The 21,951-nt window shown below is 37.1% G+C and overlaps 1 protein-coding gene across 8 annotated transcripts in view; it reads left to right on the top strand.

Annotated features, from left to right (window-relative positions):
* ZMYND11 (zinc finger MYND-type containing 11) overlaps window positions 1–21,951 on the top strand; it is a 109,864-nt gene that overhangs the window by 56,134 nt on the left and 31,779 nt on the right. For 6 of the 8 annotated variants that reach the window (XM_075045561.1, XM_075045597.1, XM_075045587.1 and 3 more), the window contains one exon: window positions 8,934–9,093. In XM_075045561.1, the coding sequence (XP_074901662.1) occupies window positions 8,934–9,093 (160 nt within the window). Of the gene's footprint in view, window positions 1–8,933; window positions 9,094–11,510; window positions 20,711–21,951 lie in introns of those variants that run through there. The other 2 variants (XM_075045623.1, XM_075045616.1) reach the window with 2 other exon arrangements.

Here is a 21,951-nt window from a genome sequence, read left to right on the forward strand (position 1 = left end):
GAAAACTCTTCACCATAGGACTGACAGAAATTCCTCCAGACTTGCCACCTTTTTTCGTGCTTTATGCTGACTACTTGGAATGGAAAGGATGGTGTAGCTGGCTGTGCAACCGTTAAGCTGGTAGGGGTTTAGCATAAAAGGCTATTTTGTTGAGGTGAGGCTAAACTTTTTGTGTATTTGCTTTGATCAGAAATATTAATGCATACACGTCTAGTTCCTACAGTTCATTCTACAAAAAATAAATAGATAGGTGCTCAAATGTTCTAATGAATTTTGCTTGATCAATTTTCCTTATTTAATAATCCTTCTTTTAAGAATGCTCTTATGTGGTATTGCTAGTAAGGCAGGTTTTTTTATCTCAAAGGTCAGTGTTCTTCATTGATTCAGTAGGTGAAGTCATCTCTGGGCTGAGCATGAGTATGACTGGTAAACAAAATGATTCACATTAACAGCACAAACACATGGTTATTAACAACAGCTGTACTCCTTGTTTGATGTTTGCTAATGAGTGCAAACTCATTTAAACTCTCCTTACAGTGTGTTACTATAAAAATTGTAATGTTCCATGTTTAATACTTTTCTTAGAAAATACATGCAAACTATGAACTCCAGTATAAATATTGAGAAGCAAAGTGGTGAGAGTGTAACTGCTTTGAAAATCACTGTCCCCATTTTCATTTTAATGAATATTCTCATGTACTCCATACTTCTATTAATATTTGTGTTGAAGTTGTGTAAGTTTACACAGAAAAATACATAACAGTCTATCTTTATTTCTAATTACTAAAAGCAAACCAATTTACTTTTTGTGTCACAACAAAAAGTATTGATTTTTGCTCAAATCATAACTTCTTTATAATATTTGAAAGTGAAACTTCTCGCTTACATTTGGTTTCTTTGCTGTAAATAAATGTGGCCTTCTATTAGAAGTAAAAGATAAAAATGAGTGTGACATAGCCATTTAACAGGTTGTTACCTGGCCTGAAGTGCTCATCAAGGCTTTCTCTGTAATCAGTGGAGAGAGAATGATCTCCAAAGCACTGCTCATACCATCTATTTTAGGCTGCAGTTTCATATTCCCATTCATATAAACAATATCATCACCAAAAGCAGTAGCCCTGCCCTGATGGCTTTTCCAGCCATTGAGCTGTTCCCTAGCTGGTAATTAGGTGAACATTTGTGTGACAGTGTGATGATTTTGAAACTCAACCAAGCTAAAATTATCTGACAAAAAAAAAAAAAAAGTTTTTTGTTACTTTTAACACAGATAAGAATGGAAATCAAATTAGATGGAAAACTTTAAAAAACTGAATCATGAAAGCACTTTAATGTCTATTTTTTTAAGCATGTTTTGAATAGACTCTTAATATGAGCTGACTATTTCATTTGCGAGGTAGCTAGGACGTTATATTCTGAGTCATGTATTACTTGTTTGTCTCTTCAGTACATCTGCAGAAAAGTGCTGGATGGAACAGTGGCTCTGCATACACACAAGCAATTGTACATATGCATGCAATGCCCCTGAATGATGAGTGCTCCTGTTTGCCAGCAGTGCTCAGCGCACATATATGTACATTACCAGCAGTATCACATACAACTTTTTAGGTTGGCAAAATGGGAGCAGAGCCCTTTTTTATATAAGTTCCTCCTTAAGAAGCTGGTAGTAGTTCTGAAAGGGAGATTTTTGTAGATAAGGATTGAATAGGCTGGTACCTTAATTACTTGCTTTTCATGGTCATGTTGGAGGTTTACACAGTCTTAAGTGTATAGTGAAGTTGTATGAGTGAGAATTGAAATTACTGAAATAAGGAATTACCTGAGCTAAAATTACCGTGGTTTTGACAGAAATGACCCAGGTGATTAACATTATAGGAAACTGCGTGGTGCCTAGGATATCTAAAGCATACACAAAAAGATGACTCCTTAGCTTTGTTTTAGCAGCAGCAGAAACATCAGGCAGATCTGAGTTTCACTAAACTGCAGGATCTCACTGTTTCACTGTCAAGTTTGTGCATTCTTTTTGTTTTATAAAAACACTGCACAAAATTAGACTCCATATTCATGCAAATGCTGTATTTCTAGACTATGAAGGGTAGACAAAACATTTTTAAAACATTTCCTACTTAGATGGTGTATGTATCTTCAAAATGAATGTTGCAGATACTGATGTTGGAAAAGAAAATTCATCATTTCTCTGTAATTCAGATTCTCTGTGTCCCCCACTTAGAATTTTGGACTGCACAAAATGTAGATCATATAATCAGTGTTTTATTGCACAGGCAACAGCTTTGTCAATGCTTGCGTGGTCTATGCAGTGTGTTGTTGGTATGTGGAGTACAGTGGAAATCAAATGCAGCCTGTTCATATACATGCATCTCTTTTTGAAGTGTAAGTACAGAGGAAAAATGTTATGCTTTGGTTGTCTTTATCTTAGTGAATTTAATCCATAATCAAAACTTCAGAAACTGTAAACATTTCAAAAAGTATCTTAGAAAACAAAAGTGTGGTGCTGCGTCCCCACTGTAAACAGTTCTACTTTCTGTGTGTCTGTATTGTCTTCAGCTCTCAGACCAGCTCTCAGTTTCTGGCAAGCAGGGAATTTATATTTCAAATATATTGTTCTGAAATACAAATACCCATAATGTTTAGCTGGTGTTTTGTGAAAGTTGATTTGTACCACAGTGCTACATCTGGTGGGAGCAGGCAGCTTATGCTTTGGAGTTGAGACCTTGAGATACAACTGTGAGCACAAATCTTCACCTGGCTCTCCACACGGATAGCTAGTGGATTCCTGAGATTTGAGCCTGGGTATTTTAAGCTCTTATGCCATGTAGCTGTATTTGTTAAAAAAAAAAAGTCAATCACAGCCTTCTCTTCCATTTTTACTTTCAGTATGACCAAGTGACCTATTCTTTGCAAATTAAAAAAAGTCTTAAAAGAAGTGCATGGGCGTTCTATAAGACTGCTGTCATACCCTGAATCTAAAGCAAAAGGCATCATTTCTCACCAGAGGTAGGAACACAATATGAAACTCAGAATAGATTTTTGGCTGCTTTCCTTCCATTTTTATGTATCATTCCTTAAGGTCTGTCCCTGAATCTAGGACATTTTTATATACCTGTAGGTAACATTTAAAATTAATGGCAGTCTTTCAGTTGAGTTTAATGGGACCTGCTGTATTTTATCAGATCTCAATTTTGAGATGGGGTATGCATACAAGGAAATCTTAAGACCTTTGTTTCTCCCTGGATGAGCTGCTTAGCAGATAGTCTGCTGCTGCCAGCAGGCTGCTACTTCCCTTGTATTGTGGAGGGTGGAGGCATCAAGCATAGACAGAGATAATTGATCAGACCAAGATTACAGTGTTTGCCACTAAAATTAGCATCTACCTACACTTGTCACACTGTTGTATTTTATATAAGGCAGCTATTTCCGATATGTATTTTACTTTATTCTTCTACAGAGATGCTTGCTGTAGCAGTTTTTCAGTATTTTCCTTTCAATGAGTTCAGGTGGCTGAAAATGCAATTTCTTATGAGTCCAGAAAAACTGAGATTTTTTTTTTAAATAGCTGTGTCAACTTTCCACCTTAAATAACCTTCCTTCCTTCCTTCCTTGGCCAGCTTTGTTTTTCAGGCCACAACACAGCTGTGCCCATGTAAACCATTTGCTGCATCTCAGTAGACCACGGTTGGCTTCAAGAGGACTTTTTGGGAGCAGAGTTAGCTATTTATGTGCATTATTTTGTGCCCATATATATTAAGCTCTTTGGGACAGGGTTTGGCTTCGTGTTGCGTCTTGCACAGCACCAAGCAAGAGTTGTGAGCTGTGTGACAGCTGTAGGCAAAAAGTTCACCATCTGATCCCCTGCAAGTGTCAGCTACTGGTTTGCTCCCTTGGTGATCACAGCTTTAGAGTCTGCTTCCTCCACACCCCTTAGATCAAAACAAACCTTTTTTTTGAGTTTTAAGGTATGTTATGAAGCACATCTCTTAGATGTAGGTTTTGAATAGAAAGACATGCTGAACACTGGCTAGTTTGAGATTTTTTTTTTTTTTTTTTTTTTTTTTAAGTTTTAGGTGTGAATTCCTCATGTGCTGACGGAATTTGGTGCTTCTATAATGTCTCCTGTATATTGGGCAGGCAAGAGATTTAGAAGTGGATTAGGGTAGTCCTGTGGTCCAGTTTTGTCCAGCAAAGGGAGGTGGCAAGATCCAGTTGTGACTTAGTAGTGGCATGAGTTACAGGAGCTGTGAAGGAGAGGGAGTCTGGAAGGGCACGTGCCAGGTTTCCCTGCATATCATTCCTCCTCCACCATTGCAACATGGCTCAGGTGGGGTGTGCAGCAGATGGCTGTATGGCTTCTGGATGCCATGAGGCCTGTGAGAACTGCTTGAGTCCTCACCTCCAGCTCCCTTGAGCTGTCCCTGTGGTATCTGAGAGGTGGTCAAGGTTTTAGGATGGGTGACAAGAATAAGGTATATAAACAGAAAAGTATGATGATATTTTATCCCTCCTAAATTTGAAAAGACCTCACTGCTGTTCATCTGCAGTCCCAAATAGGTTGGAAATTGTTGTTTCACATTTTTCTGATTGGTATTTTGTGCACTGAATACAGATGAGCATGCTCACACACATACAATCTACAAATCTATTAATGATTATCCTCTACCATTCTTCTCTAAATTTTTTCTTTTGCTGTCAGATAGGTGTGTATATTAGCTATGTACACATGTGCATTTACCTGATTCTGTTGGTAGTGTCTTGGTTCTGAAGGTCAGCACATTTACATATACATTTGATGGTGTGACAATGCTGAGGTTTGTTTAAGGGTGGTAATGAACAACCTACATGGTAAAGATTCTTATCCTTTGCTTTCCAAGTGGTGTTGCAATAATTAAAAACATGCCTTAGTAGGCTCCTAGAAGTTGAGTACAAAAACTATAAATTTGCTAGATTTGCTAGATTTTTCTATGCTAATGTCAAGGACGTTTATGCTGCCAGTTTATAAATGGAGAAAATACTGACGTATAAATATTATAATATTGAGCAGCAGTTCAGTTGCTTCTGTATCCTGCAGACAGGCAGCCTAATTTGGTGAGATTTGGAATTTAACATGCAGATTATGAGGCCAAACCTCCTCTTTTCATCAGACAGACCCTCATTTTGTATAGTGGGGATTAGCATAGTTAAATTGTATTTTCAAATTGTTGTTTCAGCCCCCTATCTGATTAGGGCTGGTTTGCTGATTTAGGAGATTTTACTTTGTCTTCATGCCTTATTCTGACCCATCTGAAAGTGCATTTGCTTTACTTCTCCTGGCTGGCTGCATAATAGCAGTGTAGGGATTGTATTATACTTCCCAATCTGTCGATATGGAGGACTGGGTAAGAGCGTAACAAACCAGTATTGCCTCAACTCCCTGTCTCCAAGGTAAGGCTAATCAGCTTTTGTTGAAAACAGTAGTTGGGGATTGCTTTATCTCTCTTACTTGTTTTTTAACTTCTTGGTGCCAGATGCTTCAGTGCATGCAGTGCCAGGAAAAGACTTGTACTCCCTGGATTAGTAGCGTCACTTCTGCACAAAAACATTTCAATATTGTTTTTCTCTGATCCAGTAATGAGTTTGATGTGGTAGTTAGAACTCCAAACATAATGCTTTCTTTCTCTAGGCTGGACGTTAACTTATTTTGTGTTTCCAGCATCTTTCACATGTTGTGACAGTTTTTCACATTTCATTATTAAAGAACTTTAACTATCTTTTCTGGTTCAAATCCTGTGCCTTAATCGCTTCTTAGTTTAGCTGCCATTCTTCTGGCTGAAGAGAAACAAGACAGGATTTCATCCAGACCCTGCCAGTGTTGTTGTATAGTCTTTGTGAATATCTAGCCATGTACACTTCGCAGGTTTTAATATAAGTAAAAATTTGGGGGGAGGGAGCACTTTTCTAAGAGCAGTTCTACTCTTTGAAGTAAAAAGATTCTCTCTACATGTGTGTGCTTTCCTATGAAGGCTGAGAGCATTTTATTTTAAAAATGGAAAACATGGCCCTTGTGGATCTCCAGACTGCACAGTCTGAACATTGACTAAAGTATTCTTCAAAAAGCCACTGGGGATTTATTACTCCCGATTTACAGCTGGAGAAAATGAGAAGATTGTTTAGTTGGTGGCAGTACTTTCACTCTGCTTGAGAACACAGATTGGATTTGAGAAATGGGAGATTCTGAACCTTGTGCTCCTTTTCCCTAGTGCACAACCTGTCACAGTTGAAATAGGCAGATTAAACCTCTTAGCTGATTACAGTTGGTTTAAGGCTTTTTGGTTTGTATTATATATCTATGCTGTTCAGAGATGTGAGTGAGAAATAATCACAAAATGTGTAGCTTACATTCAAGAGTTTCCTTGGACTGTGTTTCTGCAACTGTGGATGATGCAATGCAAAATACATGGTTTCTTCAGGAGGATGCACTGAAGAGTATGGCACTGGGTTAATACTTGATTTCTATTCTCAGGCCTATAGCAGCCTACTGTGTAACTGTAGGGAAATCACTTCCTTGCTCACTGCCTGATTTATTCTGTCAGTAAAATGGGAAGAATGATAATACCTATGCTATGTAATTTGAGACTATTAAGGAGTTGAAGAAATTGCAGAAGACATGAATGCTGTGGCTCTGACGGGGACATTAGTACAGAGTTAAAATGGAAATTTGCTGAAAAACCAGTGAAGTTAGCAAATGTTGACAAAGATAATTTGCACTTTAAAAAGCTAGCTATGTTATGTTTGCATAAGTGCATATATGCACACAGATGAAATACATGTAACATGAGTATGAGTATATAAAAAAATGAGTTTTTTTCCCTATTTCAGGCAGTTTTAAAGCTTTAGCGCTTTATGCTTCAGCAAACTAATGGTGTTCGCTTGCACTCTGAAAGTGAAGTAATAGATTTGAGTCTCTGCGTGTTTAAGACCTCCTTGGAATTTGGAGAACTTGGAAAACTCATTTGTAGTGTTTAATATCACTTGAACAGGTTCTCATGTTGAGTTTTGGTTTCTGCAGAAGCAGAGAGAGATCAGGTTGGGCAGATGAACATCCACCCAGTGTGATACAGAACTGAACTAATCTGCCTATCTTCTGAGTCATTGCTTGGCCCTTGATCCTTTTTGCTAGCCAGCATAAGATTCATATATGTTAACTTGGTTCACAGACTTGCACAGATTTTTGTACTTTTTCTATTAATTTCCTTTATTATTACTTACTTTTTATGAAGTGGTAGCATGCACAAACCAACCAGACTTGAACCATGTTGTGGTAGACATTGTAAAATATAGTAAATGGCAGCATCTGCCTCCAAGAGTTTTTACCCTAACCCACCCTCCCAAGATCCTGCAGACATGCTGCATTTGTGTAAATTTATGAGTGTCTGGTGTTGCTCTGATTATTGTATAATTTACGACACAAACACATACTTCTACTCAATCAGAAATTTACTATATGATTATATAAATTTATTTTCCTTTAGAGCAAAACAAAAAAAATTACATTAGTGTAAACCAGTTATAGCAAAAGCTTGAGAGAGAATGCAGGATTGGAAAAGACCTTTATGCATCCAAAACAATAAGAAGTTTGAAAGGCCTATGTCTTCAAAGAGAAGGGTTGATTGGAGGGTTGACCACTAAAGTGGTCTTCCTCCCTTATTGTAATTTATAACTTCTAAGGCATTAAAAGTTCCTGTCAGCCACGTTATTAAAAAAAATCTGGACTAATGTAACTTTTTTTTTCATGTAATGCTACTGCTTTAAAATAATTCTTCCTCGATATTTTTTGTGAAGGTGTTTGTGATGACAGTCACAAAAGAATCATGGTTGCTGGTATTCATTATGAAACATGAAATAGACGATACTATAGCTGAGAGCAGCTTTTTTTTTTTTTTTTTTTTTTCCTAAAGCAGGCAAATTACAGATTTCTCTCCTAGGAGACAGGTAGAGACAGAGTACTTGGAGAAACCAAAAGGGAGAGAAATTCAGTTAGTCCTGTAACTGTAAGGGAGCTATAACTAGAAAAATGTCCACAAAACAATTGTTTCCAAGTCAATTCACTTAGCTGCTGCATGCGATTGCAGCTCTCTTCACTCCTCCATGTGCAATGACTCATAGGTATGTTCTTGGATTTCTGCTAAAAAAAAGTCTGAAGTGTAATGATCTTAAAACAGGGAGGTCGTCTTTGTTTGAGGGAAGATCATTTTATGTTGTTTACTCCATGTTGATATTTGGTGTTGGTCTAGAAGTAAATTATACTGGGTAAAGGTCGACATTACACAACTGAATTTCATGTATATACACTATACACAGCTTAGGCTGTATATGTTTTGTTCTCACCAGTGCAGTTCATCATAGTGTGATCATTGTGGTTATCTCAAGAAAAGGAGAAAAACCGCTTAGTACTATAACTCTAGCTGTTGGATTTTCATGTGATACATAAATTTCACATTTTTTATAAAAGTGTTGTACTCATGAGTATCATGTAGATTCATTTGTACATCTCCAGACTCATTCTATAGTATGTATGCTATAGGAAGTATTACAGACATGTAAGTTTCAATTAATTTAAAGAAGTCTCTTTAGGGGCACAAATGGATGTGGAAGTTTAGCAGAGACAAGCCCAAGCAGTGTGGGTGTTAGTTTTGGGGTGTGGTAAATTTTTTTAGTAGAAGATTACTGTGCTACTACCCGTCTAAGTGTGTACATGATAACTTCAAGGGGAAGAAAAGATGATTTGGAGTAAAGGGGGAGATTGTATAAATTTTGAGGGTTTAAAAACAACCTAAACCTTAGACTGTGCATTATTTTAAATCATATGAAAAAGAGTATATTTTTTGCTGGCACATTTTATGGTTTAACACTAACACTTAAAGACTTTTGTGCTTTGTGTGCAGGTATATGTCTCGAGTCCATGGTATGCATCCAAAAGAAACCACACGTCAGCTGAGTTTAGCAGTCAAGGATGGTCTTATTGTTGAAACCCTGACGGTGGGGTGTAAAGGGTCAAAGGCTGGTATTGAACAAGAAGGATATTGGTTGCCAGGAGATGAGATTGTGAGTATAAAGTCTTTGAGAAAATAAATCACAATTTCTGGTATCTTAGCATGAAATTTGTTTTAATTTCTATTTAAAGATATTTATAGATGCTATGTTGGTGGTTGTGAACAAGGAGGTAATGCACTCTTAAACTTTTTTAACCTTTTCTATTCCATAGAAGCTCTTTCTTCTCAAATTCTGAATTTTCTGCTATGAAACACTGGCAAAGTCCTTTGCTCAGTCATCCCTCACTTTTATGTAGTATTCTCTTCTACAGCTGTACAGGAAGACAGTAAATATTATTGGTATTACTTGAAATCCTCAGACGTCCTCAAATCCCAAAGATGGTATCTTTAAAAAAAAAAAAAGACAAGAATTTTTGATTAATCTTGCTTTAATCTGAATCTGAGGAAGGAAGAACTCCTCCCTTTCAAAAGTACAACAAGAAGTTGTACATTTATATACAAACACACATGAAAAGATGTGTTTTACAGATATTTGTGAGAACCAGGGCATTCAGTTAGGAACGATTGTCTTAGCAAATTAGTTACAGGCATCCAGACACTGTTCCATTGGATGTGTAACATAAATATTTAAATAGAGTTAAACAGGTTGAAAGTTATGTGAAGGGAAGAAAAGCATGTGTTCTCTATCCCTCTGTAGCTGAGATGGAATGCACTCACAAAGTTAATTGAGAATAGTCCCATAGAGTAGGGAAAAACTTGCACAGTTGCTTTGCCTTGTTCAGAAGCCCAGTCTCTGTATTTAAAAGACCACATTTTCGTAATTCAAAAAAGAGTTTGGCAAAGTTTTAAAATACTTGAACTAGGAACTGTTGCTTTGGAATATAAATTGCATTAAATATTGGTAAAATGGACAGCATTGTCTCAGACATAGATAATAATTTAAATTTTCAGGAAAAACAGAAAAACTCTACAGGAAAATAAATTGTAAAAAGCACCAAAATACTCACTGCATTATTGCAACCATCAATAAGATCCTGAAAGTGACATAACATTATTTTTTGGTTTAAAATGAGAGAACTAGAAAGTGGAAACGAGCAGTATCGATAACAGAAAACGTTATGGTTAAAATTATCCTAGTTACACTAATTTAAAGTATTGAAATATGTATTTAATGTACGTTATGTCACTGTTAAGATTCTCATTCTAATTTCATTAGAAACCCTCAAGGAGGACTTTAAAGGGTATGTAGCTTTGTTTTCACTGTTCTCCCTGGAAGTAAACATTTCAAAATTCCAGCTTAGCTCTTTTAGGTATTTCTTATGTCAGTTTTATCTGTTTAGAGGTAATGTTAACTGTGTTGACTCAACATGACATAAAGTCTGAAATCTGTAGTTATCTCAAGTACTCAGTATGTTTGTTTCCTCTATTGCTAAGAGCAAAAATAAAATAAAATCAAAATGCCTTACAACAGCCATTTCTTAAACGGTCATTCAAAAAATGTTCCTGCTATTTATTGGCAACATTTATCTAACGAAACTTGTAAGATAACCAGCATGTAAATTCCCAGTGAGTCATTAGAATTATGTAATTATGTTATCTCAGAATGAAGAGTTGTCTTTGACTTGACTGAAGATGCTTCTTAAGTCACATTATGAATAGCCCTTTGGTTAGAAGTATTGACTGTATTTTCAGCATGACTGCTAATCACTGATGCATTGCACTGTGTCCGTACGTCTGATGGCCATCTCAGTTGTTTGGAACACCAGTGCAGACTTAACAGTTTTATGCAAAAATAGGAATCAGCTTCTGATCCAGGCCATGTTTCAACAGTACCCAACCTCCAAATTCTTGATCCTAATACTGAATCAAAATGCTGCAGGCAGATGAAGCAAAACACATTGACTTGGTGTAAAGTCGTTCTCTTTGTTCTTTTACTCAAAAAATTTTAATGAGTAACAAAATGTCATTGTCATCACTTGACATCAAATCAAGTATTTTTCATCCTCCAATGATTGGTGCAAAACCATGAAGTTTGGTATGTTCTCTACATTAAACACACTGGATAGTTTTACAGATGCTTTGTCTGCCCTTGATCACGATGCAGTTTGTAGTTCTTTGTAATTCAGTATTGCTCAGATTTGGTACTAATGACTGTTGAACCATGAGCTCAAGTTGCACCTCAGTGAGGACAAACACACAGAAGTCTTTTCGGAGATCTACTTGTAAGAGATAGAGTGCTATGAAATAGTGCTATTGATGTTGGAACAGGGATTTCAGGCTCATCAAACTTTAGTACTTACAGACAGACCCTTGACCCAATTGTCAAACTTGGTTTGACTGGTACTGCAGGAACTTGGAAAGCTCATAATGTGAAAGAGAAAGACTTGAGAACTGATGCACCACCTATTGACATCAGCACAAGAATGCCCTTGGATTTTAGTTTGTTTTCTGGCACCACAGTGGAGGTCAGTAAGGACTAGCTGTTTCAAGGAGTTAGCAAAGGGACACATTCCTGTCGTCCCTTCCCCCATTTTTTTATTTGTGTATTTGCTTGGCTTTCTTTACATTTTTTAATTTTTGGGTCCAAATCTTAGCATTTTAAATCCATATTCAAGTAAATAAATTACTGGCCTGGGCCGCAGAACTGCTGAGCACCTGTATCTGTTACTTATATAGGTTCCTGACTAGAGACTGCCACAAGGCCTCAAAGTACTGGTTTTAATGATGACTGCAGACTGATTGCTAAATGGTAACAATAATTGAAAGTATACAGATTATGAAAACACACCTCTATTTGGAAAAGATTCATTAGGTAATATGTGGTGCTTACTTAACATGTTTCCAAACATTTGCCCTATCAAATACATTGACCTAAAGATAGATCTATGCAGTAAGGACACGATCTCTGATAGGGTTACTCTTAGCCTTCAGAGGAATGTATTAAAAAAATTATGCTACTTTGCTATCATTGTTCTATCAGCATGTTGAAGCTGTGGTAGAAAAATGAAGTAAAATCTCATATATTTAGAGATACCATACAAAGGAACAAGCTGAGCTGCAAAGGCAAAACAGTTTGAGGGCATCAGGAGGCCCTTCCAAAGGGGACAACTCGTGTGAAAATAAATATTCTGAAAAACTAGGAAAAAGAATGATCAGATTTAAAAGAGTATGATATTGTTCTCTTTTTCTGTCAGGTATATGTGGGAGAAATATTTGTATATAAGATACTAAATTTAAAATATGGAGTCAGTTGCCAGACGTACTGTATTCCAACTGATATTTAAGGGTTGGTGCCTATACAAGAATTTTGCTGCAAATATTATATCTCCAGGGCTTGTGCAGGTATTCATTTTGTTTGCTCATTTGCCATCTATACAGCTGTTTTGCACATTTTCAAAATGTGTTCTCATCTTACAGGCTTTCTCATCTTGCAGATGATTAACGCAATTGACACAAAATAAATGAGAGAAGAAATTATTTTCCATTGTTATCCAGGATTGTAGTTAGGAATTTTGCATTTTCACTGTTTGTTGATGCCATTATTATGCAGTTCAACAAAATCTCTGCAGCTTCTTGCCTTGCAAGGGAAATGTCAATCCTGAAATCTGGTAATGGAAGTTTACTTTTTCTTTCTAAAAGCTTTATTTCTATTTCTCACAGAACTTGTGGAATCTGGAAGTGTTATTTATTATCAACAAGAAAGAAATTATCTCCTTGGTCTTTGGATTTAGAATAAAATTTGCAAATCGGTGTTGTTAACTATGTTTCCAATGTAGTTGATAAAATAGAAGGGAAATGTAGTTCTTGAAGAAAAGAGTCATGAATCTCCTTACCTATTCATTTCTATTTTCAGTTATGCCGTGATTTTTATGTACTTTTATCTGTGTAAAATAGTGCTCAGTCTAATCCCAATGAAAGAAATCAAATTAAAGCACCAATGTCATGTAGCTTTATGGGGAGTTAGATACAGTTCTTGGAGTTCATTAGTCTTACTCATTTACATATTTTGTGATTTTTCTACAGACAGTGTGCATGGAGCTATTTTGAGCATATAATGTGCTAATTCTTCTCCTCATGATTAAAGTCATAAAACTGCACTGACCCAGAGAGAGGCATTATGAATGTATAATTTCAATTTACATGTGTTCATAAAGCCAAACAATATTGTGCTCTTCTAAAATGGAGATGTGTTAGTCACGCAGGTTCATTGTTTGCATCTGAATGCAACATATCTCATAGCACTGCTGTGGTTTAAAGTTGGTTCATAGTGGCCAAATTCTCTAATGAGATGTGAAGAGTCAGGCTTCACACTTAGTTAAGGCACTTTGAGCTATTTCTTGACTGACAAAATGCATATAAGGTGATTATGTTTTCAAGAAGTTACTCTTCTACAGAGTTCTATTTTCTGATCATTGAATTGATTGCTTATAGAAAGAGCCAGCAACTCTTCTGGCTAGGTAGGTCTGACTTTGGGGTTTAGTTACATTTTCCTGTGCATTTGGTTCTCTCCTTATCTAAATTACTGCCTCTCCAATTCCTCCCTCTAAAGATTTTTTAGTTTAGTGAAGAGCATGCTATTTGGAGGGGCAGTTTGCTTGCTTTCCTGTTTTTAGAAAACATTAGAAGTAGAATGTGCTTTTCCCCAACACACCCATGTATTCATAACTTGCTAACTCATTACTGGGGATTTTTTAATATTTTATATCTGGGAAGTACTGGTGCTTGCTCAAAGTGACTCCAGATACTTTCAAGTCTCAAAGCTACCTAAATAATCCATCTCTTCACTCTGTTTGCTTTCCCATCATTTTAACCTCTGTTGTAACCCACTGCCAGCACTGCAAGTTTTGAAGGTGATTTTGTTAACCCTAGTGACCTTAGGCACACACCCAGTGATTATTGTGATTTGATGTATTGCAGGTTCAATTTTGCTAGGATCAATCTAGGAGAAAGGAATATTTTGGCTGTTATGTTTGTGTTAATCTAAATCACTTTAGATTGAGCAAAGGGTGGGTTCCTTACTTTCCATGCTTAATTGCTTTTGTAATTATATTGATTTTTCCATGCTAGGTCAGTATTGGTAGCCAGAAGCTGTTTTTTGAACCGGCTATGTCATCTTGAGTCTCCATAAATATGAAGATAATTGTAAAAAGCTTAAGAACGGTCACTGAGGGTTTGAATCTTTCCTATACATAAAATACACTTTAAATTAAAAAAAATTGAAACCAAACCTCAAACCAAAAACAACCTACATAGCTACCAGTTATTGCTAGCAAGCTAGGGGCTTTTAACTAACTAGGTTGAGGAAGGGTTTTATTGTGCATCCCATTCATTTCAGTTAGCAGCAGAAGGATAATATGAAACAGCAATAGTGACAGCCAGTGCCTTTATCATGAAAGCTCTTACAGCTAGAGAGCACAAAGAGGAAGAACATGTCACACCAAATGAAGAAAAATTTCCTTCATTGTTTAAAAAATTCTCCATTTGTCTTACCCATCCGTATTGCCTTTAATCTGAAGTCCTGTGTGAATTCACTGATCCAAAGCCAAACATAGCCTAAACTGTGATAGTTACTATTTCTTATATATTATAACAAATTGAGGATTTTCCAGGCTGGAACGTTCCAGGTAGATTCCTAATTATTGTCAAAGTACCAGTGTTCTTTACATTTGGTGATTCACTGATGCTAACAGTTAATAAATGATCCTGTGGGAGAGAAAAGTTCAGACTGACTTCCATCTCTTATTCCACACCTCAGGGAGAGTATGAGGAGGCTTTGAGGTCAGGCCTCGTAACAGTCTGGTCACACGAGAGCACTCAAGGGAAATGAGCTTCTGGAACTCTTTGAATCTTTCTTTTCTGTCTATCTTTCCATCCTCTAAGGTCCCATCATTTAGAGCTTATTTTGCCAACAGACTTCCACCATATCAATCCACCGCGTGCTAAAAGCAGTGATTTTTCTTGCAAATTATTATCACCAAGTGCACTAGTGTAAAATTCTGCTTATTAAATGAACCAAAAATTAGTGTCCACTGGTGTAATATCCTGTTGTAGATTTGTGAAAATTCAGAAAAGCAAATATTTTCAAATCACTAAATCAAAGCATAGACTATTTTGTCCTTGAGAAACAAATTAGAATTCTGAACTCCCATCTCATGGACAAGAAATTCTTGCTGTATTAACGCCAAGACCCTCCTTTGTCTTTGCATTAAGGCTGTTAGCATGCAGCTCTTGAGAATGGCCTTACTGCCATTCCAGTGGCTCTTCCTGTCTCCAGATGGGTTAAGAATCATGAACAATTCTCAGCATTCTTTTTCCAGTCTTGTTTTTCTCTTCCCATCTGTTCAGGAGTATTTCTTCCCTTCTCCTCTGCTCATCCTTATTTTTCATCCCTAAAAAAGGAGTTCACACTGTTTGGAGGATCTTCATATTACCAAAGATGACACTAGTAGAGTCCATCTTATTCCATACCTAAGAGATGATGCATCTTTTAAACTGGTAAAACAACTTCATCAGCATCTTCGCTTGCTTCTCCCAGCTTTGCCAACTTGACTTTTAAAAATTCAGTCAATGTAATGCTGTTTTCTTTGAGGCTTTCACTCACTGTTCTGGAGTTGAGATACTGATGATGTTGTTCACAGATTTCACAAGAAGTTTTTTCTAATTGAAAAGGTGTTTTGAAGAATAATAATTTACCTATGGGTTTGAAGTAAACTAGTCAAACTAGTCTGTATAAAGCTTCCATGATGGGACTTAAATTATGCTAATGGACTACGTGACATAGATCAGTCCCTCTTGAGTTTTTTCTGAAAAAATGCATCTTGGTTTTTTCCACCTCTTTTGTGCCAAACCTGACGTAGTAGTGTTGTTTTTATTAACTTTGTGGGTTCAAAATGCTCTGCATCTCTGGCAACTGTTTTGAATCTTTTATTACTATGTCATGCTGGTCACTGAATGAAACTTCATTGAAGCTGATGGGCTTATTAATATTCATGCTTCATTCACAATAAATGCAGTCCTCATGCCCTTATATCACTGACAGCTGAAACAGTACCAGCCACACCTACAGCACAGGGGACATGGACAAGAAGTTGGAGATTTAAGTGAAGTGTGTAGGAGGTTCTGCTGTTGGTTCAGATGAAATGTTTCTGTGTGTGCAGAAGCATCAACCTAGAAAACCACTACAAAATTCCATGGAGAAAATGAGGCCAGAAAAGCTATGCAAACATATTCTAAGAAAAAAAAGGGGAGGGAGACCCCTTTTGTGCACAGTTCTTCTTGGAAGGAGACTTGGAACTACAGGCAAAGAGATGGTTTCTTCCTGGTCTGGATTCATCTTCTTTCTAGGGGAACAGAACCTTCACATACATGTTGTGGAATAAAAGGCATTGCACCTAATAAATACTCCATCACTGTATTTATCTCCCTAATGAAAATAGTCTACAAAGCTCCTCTTGGCTCAACCTAAGTAAAAAATGGTGGCATTAATAGCAGAAGTGAATCCAGTTTCTGAGGAGATAAGTTGAAAATTTCTATTGACCTTGAACTCACTTGGAACATGAAGAAAGAAGAAAAATGTTTTCATTTGAAACTATTTTCTGCTTCTAATATCCTGGAGGAGAATACTTGTATTGTCTCACCTTAAATAATGTAAACTACTGCTACTTAAATGTGATCTTCCTGGGAGGGAAACTGAGGTTTTTTCATTACTTCAGGAACACAGCTCACAGGCTGAGAAGATAAGCATGACAGGGGTTTTAGCAGTCATTTTGGCTGCTGGCATGCTACTACACTTCTTGAAGAAACTTCACTTCTTTAGCTCTGGGAGCTAGAGTCTGGCTCTATACTTTGGAGCCTCTCATCCTGAATTGTCCAGAACATAACTACACGGTAGGAGAGGGAATAAAAATCTACCTGTCTTGGCAGGAATCCAGAGAAGACTTTGGTGGTTTCTGCCAGAAATAGAAGACTTCTAAGACAAACTGGCAATAAATTAATTAGACAAACTTAGGCTTGCAGATTAAACTCAATGAAAGAAAGCCAAAAGTGTTCTGAGAGGCGTGGAATTCACTGCCGAACCTGAGTCTTCTTACATCAGTGCATCAGAAGAGGCAGCAGTTATCAGTGAAGAAAATGAAAATGGATTATCATGAGTCTATAAATATGTCTGCGTTTAATATGCACTATGGAGAAGGAGATTTTGGTCTGTCTTCCTGACTGATGGTTTTGTGTTGGTTGTTTTTAGAATAAAACCGATTTCGAAAATGAGGGAAATTAAAAATAATGTTAAAAAAACCCAGTTAATTGCCAAGATTATGAAAATCTTGCCCAAATAAATAAATAGATAAATAGATAGATAGATAGGTAGGTAAAAGTACTTGAAATTAAGCAAGATGCCTAGGTAGTTGTGAGGACATATTAACTCATAATTGCTTTGGATTTCTTTGTGATAAAATATGTGTAATACCTACAAAGTGTCCTACAGAGTCAGTTTATGGAAATCCATTTTAAAGATGAAGCCCAGGTCATCAAAGGAAAGGATCTATAAAGGCGACTGATTTGCAATGGACAGATTATCTTGTCTGTAAAAGCACACATCATTGTAGCTACCTGCTGTGGTAGTTTTCTAGAAAAGGAAGGAGAAGATTAAATGAAACAATTTTCATAAAGAGATTCTAGCTGCTGAAGTCTTTTTGGCTTTGAAGGAGAGATGGATGCCTGTTTATTTGCTGAGCACTTTTGATGAGCAAAAGCAGTAGGAAAAAAAATAGATGCAAAACAGGAGGCAATGTGTCTAGTAAATACATATATACCAGGAAACTACAGGAGAGAAAATAAGCTTATTTTGATGCTGAATTTACTCTATTGTATTACTCTCACATTAAATGTAAAACATGGGATGATCTAAGAAACTGTATCATTGTAAAGCAATCATCCTGATCAAGTATGGATCCTGTACAGCAGTGATAAAAGGGAAATACTTTATTAAACAGCTAGCTCACTATTTACTTGCTGCAAAGATGGAGTAAGTCCTCTGAGCCGTCAAGGAATTAATCACGCCTTCCTCAGTTCGGAGCCTAACCTATCGTTCTGATGAAAAGATAAAAGCAGATTCAGTGTGCTACTGAAAGCAAGTTTACAGGAGGATTCATGCTCGCTAAGGAATAGATGGAGCCAGGAATGTTGTGGCATGAAGAGAAAGCTGACCCAAAGGGCAGGAGGAGGACTGCCCTCACAGCAGGCTAGAACCTCTGGCAAAAAACATACACAGTGTCCCCACTGTGTTTGAAAAAATACTGGAAATGGTGTTCCATGACACATTATGTTTGTTCGACCCAGGTAGTATTTGATGCATGCTAGTGTCTGAGTGAAAACCAATGCATCTGCCAGAGATCCATGATAAGCTGAAGATTTCTTACTAGCTACTGCACCCAGCAAGATACAGTCTTGTTTAAAAAAAGAGGCCAGTGTGCACATACAAGGTGCACATGCTAGTCTTCCTCTGAAAAAAAAAAGCAGCAAGGCTCCAATCTGTCCAGGTCTACAGGTAAACAGCCACATTTTGTAAAAGTCCTCTTATTACAGAGCAGACGCTTGGAAGTTTAACAGTATTGCAAAAGCAGTGGATACATGGGAAGGGGAGACATTTCAAAGCTGAGCACGGTTTAGCAGTTCCACAGTTCTTAAGAGCTCTTACAACTGCTCTCATCTGAGCCTGTTTCAGACTGCCCTTTTAATGGGGCACAGATTCTGATATTTACACTTTGAGAGAAGTATTGGTGAACAGACAAATTATTTAAGTGTGCTGTACCTACTTACCGCAAATGTATGAATCAGAACCATTTCCTTCAGGTTTTGTACTGGAGGACAGGAGCGCACACAGGTAGTGCGTCCCCACAGTGGTTCATTGTATTCGTGAGTCATAAAAACTGTGAAATGCACTGCAAAGTTTTAACAATTATCTATAGTAAAGCTCGTGTCCAATCAAAAAAGCTTTGACAGGAACAGATGCTGCCTGAAAAAGAAAGGAACTGATTGATTAAGAATGGAGAATGTGTGGAAAAAGAAATAGATGCTGCTTTGTTTAATGTGAATGGGGGCATAGGTTCATGTGGCATAGTCTGAGACCTCTTAAGGAGAGAACTCGGATATCAGAGAAGAGTGATGGTATGGTAGATGCACCCATGCTAGAATGCAGTACCACCACTTGTTATAATAAAGGGTTTTCATTTACAGCAGGAAGTTTGAAATATGAAAGACAGTACAGAAGATAGGAATTACTTCTCAACAGCAGATGATGATGGATGCAGGTTGCAAAACCTAGAGCAAAGTGAAAGATGTGAAAAAAGTAATGTGTAGTTCTTGCAAGAGGCATTTCTTTCAATGTATCTGTCTACTTCATATGGACTGGTAGTCAACTTTGTTGGGTTCCAGTGAAGAGTTACTGAAAGCCAACAAAAAAACCTTAGCAGCAGAATCCAAGATTTTAAAGGCTTCTCTCTTAGCTGAAGGTGGGAAAATTGAAAAAACTCTGATGTTAAAGCTGATGGTAGGGGGGAGAAGAGAAAGATGTGTTCTTTATGACTGTTCCCGAATCCTCAAATACGAGAATCCAGAACATTTGCCTCAGAAATGATATCTTCAAATTGGGCATGGCCTATCTCATTAGATGTCAAAGAAATGGGAATCTGAGAAATGGTAGGAACTCATTCATTCAGATCCTTTTTTAGTTTTCTAAAGGGTTATGAAATAGTCAGGAAAAGATTACACTAAGGTTTGGGTTGGTGATTTGAAAACATCTTGAAATAAATGTGGCATGCAAATACTACTATTTTTAAATAGTTTATATTTTGTAAACAACTTCTTTCTGCTGGCATGGACCTCGTTGCCATTCTAGATTCCACCACTATGACAGACCAAAAGTGTTGTTATGATAGAAAGTGGGCGAAATATACTGTGTATCTGCTAATACTCTTCCTTTAGACTAAATGTGAAAAACTGTTTTAAGTTCTTTATCCACTAGACAGCTGGAGCTCTAGGGACTGTTAAAGATAGACACTACACAGGGCTGACCATGAGTTTGCGCACAGGTGGGTCTGAATGAAAATCCAGTGATCTGGAAGAATCTGTGTGTGCATGAGTGTGGATGAGAGATATAGAGAAACACCAGAGCAGCACATACGTAAACAGCAAAGAAACTCTGGAGAAATACTTGAAACAGAACACCTGGGGGAAAAAAAAAAGTCCAAAGAGTGCTATGGGACAAGTGCCACACAGGAAGTGCTGGGAACCATGACCATGAGCTCCATGGAAAATGCTTTCCTTCATTTGCGTCATATTGAATTTAGGACAACAGAACTGTATGTATACTATTCATAAATAAACATGATTGCGCCAAAGAGATAACTGACTTATAATTGTTTTTCCCATCTATGTGACCCTTTTTTTTTTTTTTAGCTTACTGGTTGGGTCCAAAGGATATCCATAATTTGGATGGTTTGAGAAATCTAGTTCAACAGTGTAAAACCAGCAAATCCCCGTAAAGGGGAGTTTCATGAATAGAGTTTTGCCTTTTTTCCCCCTCCCTTTTCCTCTCTCCACCTGATAGTAGAGTGACTTAATACCGAGTATCTGGGCTACCATTAAGGGACTTGGAGAAAACAGATTAACAGGTAAGAAATGAGCTATGTTAATGGAATATGCATTAAAAAAAGGCAAAGTGGTCCTTTTAGACAAAGTCTAAGAAAGAAGATTGTATTGTTTTCATGTGCTATGCCTACATGTAGTTTATAGGAAAATAAAAATTTACTAATTGTTTTTACCTTTTTTTTTTTACAATAATTATGGGCTTGCTAAGGTATGGAAGTGACCTAATAATTGCAATTGTGACCTCTAAGTTATTTTTAATTTTACTGTCAGTATGTGCTTCACATCTCCTACTTAATGGTATGCTAATTGTACAGCAGGATGTCACATTCTCCAACATACAGATTCCCTATTTCAATTACAGCTAAGTAAATCTCCATTACTAATGAGTAAGCATTTCTTTTCCACGTACATTTGCATTATAATGGACATTTTCTTTATGCACTAAAATTATTCTTTCCTTGACAACAACTATATATTTTATTCTACAGTAAAGGCTACAACATGATGATTCATTCCTTTCTGTTGGGTTTATCTGTATTTAAATTGTCAAATGTTCTGGATAGCCTGACATTTTCTGTCCCATGTTATTTTTCTGTACTTCCAGAATAAATTTATGTATTTGCTTTAAGACAACCTACTTAAGACAAATCACGAAAAAGTAAGCTTACATGTCGGTCATAAATTAAGCTGTATTTTCAAAATTGTTGCATTGTTTCATTCATGTTGCTGAGAAATCTCAACTATTTATGTCAGTGCAAAGTGACCTTTATGATATAATGTTTGACTGATTTGAGTATAAAGAACAAGTGACCACAAGTGACCCATATCACTGCAAGATCCCACTCTGCTTAACAGAGCATAGCTCTTTGGCTATTAAATACAATCCCCCAAACAGACATTTGCTGCCCTGCTGATGCATGTATCTACAAATGCAGTAGGCAGCTGAGTAAAATGAAGGGGAAAGGCCTCCTGTTACATCTGAGCTATGCGGCTTTGCTGCCAAATCCGCTCCCTCTTGGGGGTTGTGGCCAGTCACTGGGTGCCGCTGAACTGCTGAACTTGGGCAGCTGGGTGCTGCCGGCAGAGGATTCCCTTCATCTGCCAGCACCGTGACCCAAGAGGCTTTCCCTGCCCTGCATCAGGAAATAAGGATACTGGCAAATTTGGTCTCTGTGGCAGAGATCCTTCCTTCATTCCGCATGGCCCTGGGAAAGTGCATCACCTTCTATACAGAAATAAGGACTGTGAGTTTTATTGATAAAGT

This window comes from Buteo buteo, chromosome 2, assembly GCF_964188355.1.
Source record: "Buteo buteo chromosome 2, bButBut1.hap1.1, whole genome shotgun sequence".
NCBI lineage: Eukaryota > Metazoa > Chordata > Aves > Accipitriformes > Accipitridae > Buteo > Buteo buteo.